The following is a 10,360-nucleotide window of genomic DNA, read 5'->3' as shown; positions in this document are numbered from 1 at the left end:
CAACATGCCAGCAGGCAGAAAGGACTGCAAGAGCCTCACTGACAGAATCTGTCAGCTTTTGTTTGACCTATGAAATTCTGTTTTGGAAGATGACAAGGATTCAATCTTTTATATAATTATTATACAGTAATAAAAACAGATAAAACAGAATTTAGTTAGATTGAATGTTCAAGTCTTGTATTTTAGATTCAGCTGTTAGTTTAAACTGTCTCTTCGTTTTACCCTTTCTTTCTTTCTTTCTTTCTGTCATCGTTTATCTATTCCAAGTTTCTTCCACTATATGAAATGTAGAATTTTTCGGAGTTGTAAGTAAGTTAGAAAGTTTTAGTCTGCAAAAGAAACATCTAATTTAAAAAAGATACCATGCTGGGCTTCAAGGCCGCAACAGTCTTTAAGCTTGAAAAATCTACTCAAATTTAAAAGTACAGCTTACGTCAGTTAAAGCAAAAACTTCTATAATTGCTCCTGTATTCTTTTGGTCTGAAATTCTTGGTATTATTTATGAGTAGTCCTTCTGATTTTAGGAGGTTTCACATAAGAAAAGCCCTAGCTTTGCAAACATATTGCTGTAAGCAATTGCCTGGTGAAAAAATAATGTAGTGTAGTAATAATCTGTGTAATAATGCATTGTAAATAGAATTCCCCATTTGTGGAATCTGGAATATTTTCTGGAGTGAAAAATGCTGACATAAAAATAATAAAAATATAAAGTATCACCCTGATCTTAATGTTATGCTGTGTTGAAAATACTTACGCAATATATGAATGTGACCAGTAAGTAGGAACCCAATTAAAACTTTAACAATGTACCAGTAATTGCAAAGTACAAGTTTACATAGAACTAAAATACTTTCAGTTATCACACACCATAATGGTCATTCAGATAATCTAGTACTGCTGAGGTACTTGATAAAACATTAAAAACTTTTTTTTCTTGTTTTGAAGTTATGCGTTCCATCATGTACATTAAGTGGTGGTGGAAACATGTAAAAGCAGTTCCATGCTCAAGAGCAATGTCAACCCAGTCCTGGATGCACTTCAAAGGTGTCTCTTCGTATCCTGCAAACATAGCTGGATTTGCTAAGAGTCCTCTAGCCACCATTACACCTTCAAATTGGAAATGAAAGCAGCTAAGTTACATCATAGTTTAAATTTTACATGAAATCTTCCTGTAGATTTTGTATAGCACCACCCAAAGCTTGCAGGTAAGTAATGGGAGAACGACAAGGGAGGGTTGTATATTATAGCTATATCGGAGAAAGCCATTTAACAATCCAATCTTCAGAGTACCTACAACACCCATCAACACATTCACTTGATGACAAAACACAGGACACAGAAGCCTTTCTTCCCTACTTCTGAAACTGCAATTCAATAGTATTTTGTTTTGATTTGCTACACACGTACAAGTCTGCCTTTTTAACATAAAATTACGATGGAAAGACACAAGGGTAGTAATATGCTAAATTTAGTTATTTTTAGCGCAACTCAGCTGATTCACTGACCTAGAATCCTTCTTCCAGTAAGAGCTCAATGTCTCAATTATATACATCTCAGGGCTCTTGGTCTGCAGTAAATCTTTCTGAACAAGCCAGTGTATTTGCAACTATAGTCCCAAATTGTCAGATAAACCCACACAAGTTCTATTGTAATTTTTCTGCGATTAAGGGATTCTGTTTTCCTGCTACCAAATTGCCATATTGTCTTGAAACCATAGACAGTTGCAGGAATCTATTGTGCCTAAATAACTGCAGGGCAATCCTTTTTCCCAAAATTTTACCACTGAAGTGTAAGGCAAGGTAAATATGAGCGTGTATTTCCTTTTCCCGCCATATTTTTACTATCAGAAATCTGCTCCCATGCGCAGGAAGTAGAGATTTTCAAGTGGAGGTTTACAGTTCTTTAAAAGATGATCTGCTCCACAAAGAGACAGAATAAATGTCTGAAGGTCCCCCTGAACTCCACTACTGAGTGATAACATAGCATAATTAAGCAAAGAGCTTTTGTCATTTGCCTTGGAAAGAATTATTTGTGGCTTTGAATAACAGTGCTCTAGTGCTCTGATAATGACATGTGATTCTGTTTACAAGTTTATAAAGCATTTAAAACATCCTCTTTCATTTGTCTCCTCAAAGAGTGAAAAGCACTCAAATCATGTCCTACTGACAGTCAAAATAAATACTTTGAAATCTGATTTGCAAGTTACTTAGAAAATAGTAAGTATGTTTAATCTTACCATCTGCGCCTGTCAAGTGATGAACATTTTCAGCATCTTTTAAAGTTTTAATGTCTCCATTAGCCACAATAGGTATAGACATGCTTTGTTTAATTATTTTAATTGCATCATAATGTACAGGCTGATGTCTTTCTTCTACATTTCTCCCGTGTACTGTAATCCATGAAACTCCAGTTGCTTCAGCTTTTTGACACAGGTCAACTGTTCTTTTTAAGTCCTCATGGATCCTAAAATTCCAAGGAATGAAAACACTAGATAGTTACCTGAACTGTATAAAAAGTCCCTCTCCCTAAGAAGAAGTTACCACAGAATTCTGTAACAGTATGAATAAAGAAATTATTACTGTTGGAAAGTAAAGAGGTTTTTTCTAAATAAAGACATATGAGTTTAGCATTTCCCAACTGTATCACATCTCTGAAATATACATGGTAAATTATACAGAGATTGAGAAAGGGTGCCCAAAAGATTCTAAACCAAACATAATTATTTTGTATATTTTGTGAAAAAAAAATCCGATTTATCCTAGTTCCCCTTTCCTGAAAGACTGCAAACTGAGTTGAAACTTAACTGACAAACATGCAAAAGCCACATGGGATGTATGGATAAATAGCGGATGAAGTGGTACAAAGCAATGCAAAGCAACAGTTTACAGAGATTTAGAAAGTGATGATGGGAAGCAGGATGTGTGCCTTACAGCAGCTGTGGGGACCAGTTCCACGTTCTGTTACCCTTCCCTTTATTGTCAATGGCAACTGTGGCTCTGGTCTCCAACAGCTCACAAAGTAAATCCTTGTGATGCTACAGACTATGCATTGCTTTTCTTTTATGGAACCCTAGGCCTTTTGACTTGTACTTTCACATTGTTCAGATTGCAAGAAAACTCTAGCATTCAGTATGTTATCTGGGTAAATAGTCAAAGGCTATGCTGGTTCTGCTATCTTAGTTTGGGATTACGTGCCCCAAATATTCTTTCACCACCTGGGGTCAAAAAATCTCAGCAGTCTTCACATGTAAGGAAATTATTATAATGTGTAATATTACATTAACAGAATGACCTATATTGAAGTAGAACTACTACACTAGCATGTTTCTTAAAAAAAATTAAAAGGATTCTTCCATGTACCACAAACAGCACTGAACTTAGACCTACCTTATTTTAATAGATACTGAAAATCTAGGGTTGTCGATCTGATTCCGTACATGTCTCACCATATCTCGAACAAGCTCTGGTTTATTTATTAAGCAAGCACCATAACCTTCTGCCATCGCCCATCTTTAAAAGAAAAAGATCATTTGAATTCTACATTTGAAAAAAATGCAGATCAATTTCAGTCAAATACATCAGTTTCCTTACGACCTTTAGAATGTGTGGTTGAGTAAACAGAGATAGTACTGGCTGTAGATAGTTTGCAGTTTGACACAAGCTTTTAGATCTTGGTTCTCACATTGCATTGTTAGAACTTTGGACAAGTTACTAATCTCTTCCAGCTCAATTTTCTGTCCACAAAATAGACTCACAAGGAAGTGTCCTGGTTTCAGCCAGGATAGAGCTGGTTTTCGTCACAGAAGCTAGTGTGAGACTATGTTTTGGATTTGGGATGAGAAACTGTTGATAATGTGCTGATGTTTTGGGTTGTTGCTAAGCAGTCAAGGACAGTCCAGCTTCTTGTGCTGGGCTGCCAGCGAGCAGGCTGGGGGTGCACGGGGAGCTGCGAGGGGACACAGCCGGGACAGCTGACCCAGGCTGGCCAAAGGGATATTCCCTACCATCCGACGTCATGCCCAGTACATAAACTGGAGTTGGCCGGGGTGCGGAAATCGCTGCTCAGGGACGGGCTGTCAATCACTGGGTGGTGAGCGATTGCTGTATTGGGCATCACTTGTTCTTGTACATTCCTTTGTTGGTATTATTATTGTTGTTATCATTGTTGTTTCCTTCTCTCTTTCTGTCCTGTTAAACTGTGTTTATCTCAACCCACGAGGTTTTTTTTTTTCCTAATTCTCTCCCCTGTCCCACTGCGGGAGGGGGAGTGAGTGAGTGGCTGTGTGGTGCTTAGGTGCTGGCTGGGGCTAAACCATGACAGGAAGATAAATTAACATTTAATCAATGGTGGCTTAAATCATACATAAAATAAATAGTTTGAGGTTTCCCCTTCCATTGGATCATGGATTCCTTCTAAACAGAAATAAACTTTGGATTGAAAAGGAAGATTTTGGAAGTATAAGTAAGGATATGATTTCAGTAATATTCTGTTTTTCCTCAACTGCAAAACATTTAATGTTGTTTGGCAGGAAATAAACTTTGCTTCCACTTAACAGCAGCAGGTTTTTTTTCTGGAACAATTTTTCTTATAGAGGCAGATTAAGTGCACAAAGTTTTGTTATTTTGAAATAAGCATGCACAAGAAACAAAGGATTCAAATGTAAGCATGTATTTTTGGCCTAAAAAGAACACACAGTTTGGCATACTTAACTGCAGTTAGCCTAGAAAAACAAATACACTTCCATTCCGAAGTCTCAGATCTCTCCAGAAGAGAGTTTTCGCAAATACTATAATTTTAAGTCAAGACAATCTAATTAGAATAGACAAACTAAGTATTTGCACTGTAATATTATCTCTTGCTTTTCTACATTTATTTTTGAGGTCTTCACTAAGTGAAGACTTTTTGAGAAAAAGACTGCCTGACAAGCATGTAATAAATGGTTCTCAATTCAACCAGTTAGCAAGAATCGTCATTTGTGCATTACTACTCTGTTTCACTGTCAAGACAAAATCTTTATCAATTTAAGTGAGAAGTAGATCACTAATTCACTGTACTTAAACCTAATAAAAGATGGAAGAAATTATTTTCAGCACTTCCTGAATAATATAATCCATATAATTACATTTCAGAGACTATGTTTCAGTTGCAGGAGTCCAAGACATCAGGGACTTGCCTCATCATTTTGAGAATTGCCACATAATTTCCCAAAACACTTACCAAATCATTTAAAGCAAGCTTTTTTTGGTAATGCATATTTAACAGGTGTTGAGAAGGGATGGTCACTTCACTTCTAAGCCAACACTCAGTATCTCAGAAATGAAAAAAGGCAAGTTGCCAAATACACCTCGTTTTCCCAGTCTCACCATGGTGACAGGCATCTCAGAACATTCAGAACAATGTCCTGCCACGCAGACATTTCTGACAGGTTAAAAAGCTATTTCTCTCTTGAAGTCTATTTTTAAGTTAAGACAGCAATTACTATGAAAATGAAGACCAGCATTCTTTATTCTCAAATTATTTCATCATATTTATCCATCTTTTTCAAAACTTTACCTCTGAGGACAGCCACAGTTTAGGTCTATTCCATCTGCAAAAGGACAGACGATACGGGCAGCATCACACAAAACCTGTGCTTCTTTAGCAGCAAACTGAACAATCAATGGATGATCACCTACTCCAATGAAAAAATATTTAAAGATTTAAAAAACCCCAGAAAATAAAAAGAAGAAATTCTAAATTTTGTATGTTTTTCCTATATTGAAAAGCTGTCTGGCCATGGTGATGGGCAACCAGCTCTAGGTGACCCTGCTTGAGCCGGGAGGCTGGATAACATGACATAGAGAAGTCCTTCCAAACTCAACTATTTTGTGATTCTGCGAGCCCTAGATCACAAATAAATAAAGGTAGCTGACCAGTGGTTACTAAATGAGTATGTCTATCAAGAGAGGTGACAAACTTATGTGTCCTAGATGGTTGCTGACTCAACACATACTTTTTCTGACTGAAATTGGTCAGATGCTTATCTTTCACAAAGATGATATATGAAATTAAGTATTCTCTGTTTTTTCGGCAGCCTTCATGCTTCCCCTCCTAGCCTGCCCCTTCTTGTCTGCATGCTGCCCCTTTGCTGTGCTGACATGGCTGTCTGTCTTGCCAGATGGGAAACTTGCTTACAGAACCAATCCTTCAGAAAGGAGCTAAACAACCCACAAGCTTTGCCCTTCCTTATCCCAGCCCATCTTTTTTCCTCTTCTGTGCCAACATGGCTTTTTTTTATCCATAATGCATAGTTGGAACAAGAACACACATTCCAATGTGTGTTGGAACGTCCAAAGGCAGAGGCAGCTTTGGCAGCTTTGTCTCAAATGGGAAACCAAAGTGTCACTGCTCCTCAACTTGGGTCTGCTGAACTACTTGTGATTTACTAAGCCCCTGCAGAGAGCCAGATGGTCATTTGGAACATGCTTTCCTCTTTTACAGCTACTGCATTACATTAAAGGCATCTAAAAATATCTCAAATAGTCTTAGCACTCACTTTCCATATAAACAAATGCTGCAGTTAAGAGGAAGAGGGATATCTGGGCACTGATGGAAAAAGATGATCCAACAAATGCACAAAGCAAGTGCACTTCTGGTACTGAAAAGACCACAAGTACTTCTGAAGATTTTTCTATTTTAGTGGAAAATAAGCAGTTGCTGAAGTAGTGGAGCTTAAGTCAAAAAGGGCAGCAGCACCCTCTCAATCAAGCTTAGACATTGCTAGAAGTTACCTAAAAAATCAGGAAGCAAAAAAACCCCTTGCATATTTTCAAAACAGTGTCTATTTAATACAATGCTCTAGCTGAAGAGATTTACATTGTTACAGCTAATATTTGGAATAATCTCATGCTCCTGGTTTTTTGGTTGAGCATTAAGTAATAAAAATACCAAGTCTAGCCATACTAAACTTTTTAGCAGCAGCAGCAAAGATCATCTACCTCTATTTGAGAAATATACAACAAAGAAATATCAATGCCAAAGAAAATGGAAAACAGAAATTGCAATTGTAGGCTCCAAACCTACTCCACTAATTAGAAGACAAAACCCCCAAACAGCCAGGAAGTTAAAAATAAAACCACAGTAAAATTTCACAACCTGATGTGGAGCTACTTGTTAAAAGCATAAATGCTAATAATGTAAATACTATAATCTTGGCGAAGCTGTCTGAGGCAGAATGTTATAGAGGCCTATAAAATCAAGGTCAGCATGAAAGAGATGAATAGGGAAAAGATATTGTTTACAACACTAGAACATTTTATTTTGTATCCCTTGTTATCAGGCAGCAAAGTTACAGTATAAAGGAGAATTTCCTCCTTCCTCATCCCTGCACCCCCCCAGAATACACTACATATCTGACCTGTGGAACTTCAATGCCACAGGATGTTGTGTAGATCAGAAGCATAAGTAAATTCAAAGGGGGCAAAATAGTGGCTCTGTGGAGCTTTGAGACATATATATTGTCAGTTATGTTCTTACCCATTTATTTTTACACACAAAGAATTATTCATGCTTTTTAAAAGTTGAATTCCACTAATAAGAGAGTGTACCTTTGCTTTCCCATGTGACTTTTCTCTGCAACTGCTCTATTCTATTTGAATAATGCACCACAGTAAACAGCCAGTGCTAAAATAATGAAATATAGCTCCTCTGCTATTACATATACACTTACGAAACCATCAATTCAGTGGTCTGAGTAGATTAAATCATCACACTTCATAGATCCTACATGTTGATCTTATTAGCACGTTAGCCATGCTCTCTTCATTCCTCCAGTCGCAGCCTATGCTTGTATGTTCCTTGTTACACTCTTCTACTGCAGCCACTTCATGCCAGCATATCTCTTATCGTTACTGTCACCTCTTCCCACATATTTCATACCACTCTTCTTTTTTGCTTTTGTGCTGGTTTTGGCTGGGATAGAGTCAATTTTCTTCATAGACGCTAGCCATGTTTTGGATTTGGGATGGGAACAGATAACATACTGACTTTTTCAGCTGTTGCTAAGCAGTCAAGGACAGTCCAGCTTCTCATGCTGGGCTGCCAGAGAGCAGGCTGGGGGTGCACGAGGAGCTGGGAGGGGGTACAGCCAGGACAGCTGACCCAGGCTGGCCAAAGGGATATTCCATACCATATGATGTCATGCCCAGCATATAAAGCTGGGGGAAGAAGAAGGAAAGGGGGACGTTCGGAGTTAGGGCATTTGTCTTCCCAAGTAAACATCATGCGCAATGGCGCCCTGCTTCCCTGGAGGAAGCTGATGGGGAATAGTGAATGAACTCCTTAGTTTGCTCTGCTTGTATGTGTGGCTTTTGCTTTACCTATTAAACTGTCTTTACCTCAAGCCCCGAGTTTTCTCACTTTTACCCTTCTGACTCTCTCCCCCGTCCCACTGGAGCAAGCGAGTGGCTGTGTGGGGCTTGGTTGTTGGCTGGTGTTAAACCACGACAGCTTTACAGCCAGGACTCTCTACAACTCCTTATACTCCTTTCTGTATGTGTTCCGGCTATGTTTCTGTACCATGCCTGAGGCTTGCTTCTCCCCACCAACCCTAGCCATGCTTCAACTTCTGGGCCTCTTCTTGCCTTATTATCACCACCTCATTATCCAAAGAGTCCACCAACAGCCCCTTCCACTTTCCACTCCAGCTAATTTGAAACCCTGCTTCTTTTATCAGTCCTTAATTCCACTGCATCAAGGTCTAGTCTATTAATTTTTTCACCTTTAGCAACCCTCTTCTTTTTCTTAGAGACCAGAAAACTTTTCCCGGCAATGAGATAAGTGTCTGTCTCTGAAACACACAAGAAACAGCAATTGTAGGGAAAAGAATCTTACTACCATCTCGTACTGGGTCTGGCTGGGATGGAGTTAATTTTTTAAATTATTTAAAGTTTATTTATAGCAGCCTGTCTGGTGCTGTGTTTTGGATTTTGATAATGAACCAATGTTTTGGCTATTGCTGCACAGTACTTGCACAGAGTCAAAACTTTTTCTTTTTCTCACTCTGCCTTCCCCCTACCCCCAGCAAATACATCGGGGTGGGCAAGAATTTGGAATGGACATAGTTGGCGCACCTGTCCCAGACTGACCCAAGGAATATTCCATACTGTATAACATCAAGCTCAGCAATAAAACTGGAGTCTTAGGGGAAGAAGAAAGTGGTTGGGACATGGAAATTGTTTTCCAGGGTGGCTGTTGCTTAGAGACTAGGTGGGCATTGGTCTGCTGGTGTGCAGTGGGAAGTGGTTGCCTTTGTATCACTTTTTTTTTCTCCTTCTTTCATTCACTTATTAAGCTGTCTTTATCTTGAGCTGTGAGTCTTTTCTTGCTTTTGCTCTTCCTATTCTTACCCTGTGCTGCTGAGGGGGGTGCAGGAGGAATGAGTGAGCAGCTGCATGAGTGCATAGCCACTGGCCAGCTATGTGTGGTCAGCCAGCCACACATCTTAATCAGTTTGAAGGCCCGACTTTCAGGTGGAGACAAGGTTTTCCACTATCTCATTTGACACGCTATCACTGAAATGTGCTTACTCTCATCTAGAATATTTCTATGGTTTTACAATCAATCTGATACAGTATACCAGAATTGTTAATGGATGTCACGTCACAGACTTCATTCACTTAGCCAGTTTGGTTTATCACGATATAAAACATTCTGACAAGACAATGGTTTACTAAAAAAAATACCTTTGTTTGTTGTGAATTCGCTGTCTCTTGCTTTTGCAGATCTCACAAAATCAGCTGCCACTATCATTGGCGTGTAACACAAATCGCAACTGTATTTCCTAACCAAGGTTCTGAACGCCAACCTGCAGACACATGAAAATTAAGAGATCAAAAAGAAAGACATTTTCTGATTAGCTATTCTAAAATGCTGTTCTTACATGCAGTACTGTGGGGATGTCCAAGTATAATCATAAAATAAAACATGTCCCACATTTATCTCCATCTTAAATAATTAAAGGAGAAAAAGGTAACCATCCCTGTTTTTACAGTCAAGATAAACTTTCTCAGACAAAATAGAATTAAAACATAGTTGACGTGACAGTTACTTACTTTGAGTAGCGGACCATAGGGGCACATATTTTTACAACTTGCCCAGAATGAAACAAATCCATGGGATCTTTTAGTTGGCATTGTTTAGTTTCTGTGATGTCACCAATCATGTATAATTAACAGTCCTTTTAGCATCTGGAAAAACAAACAGTGTTTGCAATATAAGTAATTCAGCTATTTCTCACATGCCTTGCAGCAAAGAATTAGAACTCTAACCGGACATGCTTTTTGGTAAAGCAGCCCGCGAGAAGTCGCTCACTTGCACAGCG

At 38.6% G+C, this 10,360-nt stretch overlaps 1 protein-coding gene across 1 annotated transcript; it reads right to left on the bottom strand.

Moving 5' to 3' along the window:
- Positions 1-859: 859 nt before the first annotated feature.
- On the bottom strand, positions 860-10,201 carry DUS4L (dihydrouridine synthase 4 like; the record flags this gene model as incomplete). Its single annotated transcript, XM_081998898.1, has 6 exons — positions 860-1,107; positions 2,237-2,463; positions 3,387-3,509; positions 5,554-5,671; positions 9,723-9,844; positions 10,092-10,201. 6 exons carry the CDS (start codon positions 10,199-10,201, stop codon positions 860-862), a joined length of 948 nt encoding a protein of 315 aa, XP_081855024.1.
- Positions 10,202-10,360: the final 159 nt, after the last annotated feature.

Source organism: Phaethon aethereus, assembly GCF_964289735.1.
Source record: "Phaethon aethereus genome assembly, chromosome: 1".
Taxonomy (NCBI): domain Eukaryota; kingdom Metazoa; phylum Chordata; class Aves; order Phaethontiformes; family Phaethontidae; genus Phaethon; species Phaethon aethereus.
Note: the sequence above shows the minus strand (reverse complement) of the source record. Positions and strands in the feature narration are given on the sequence as shown.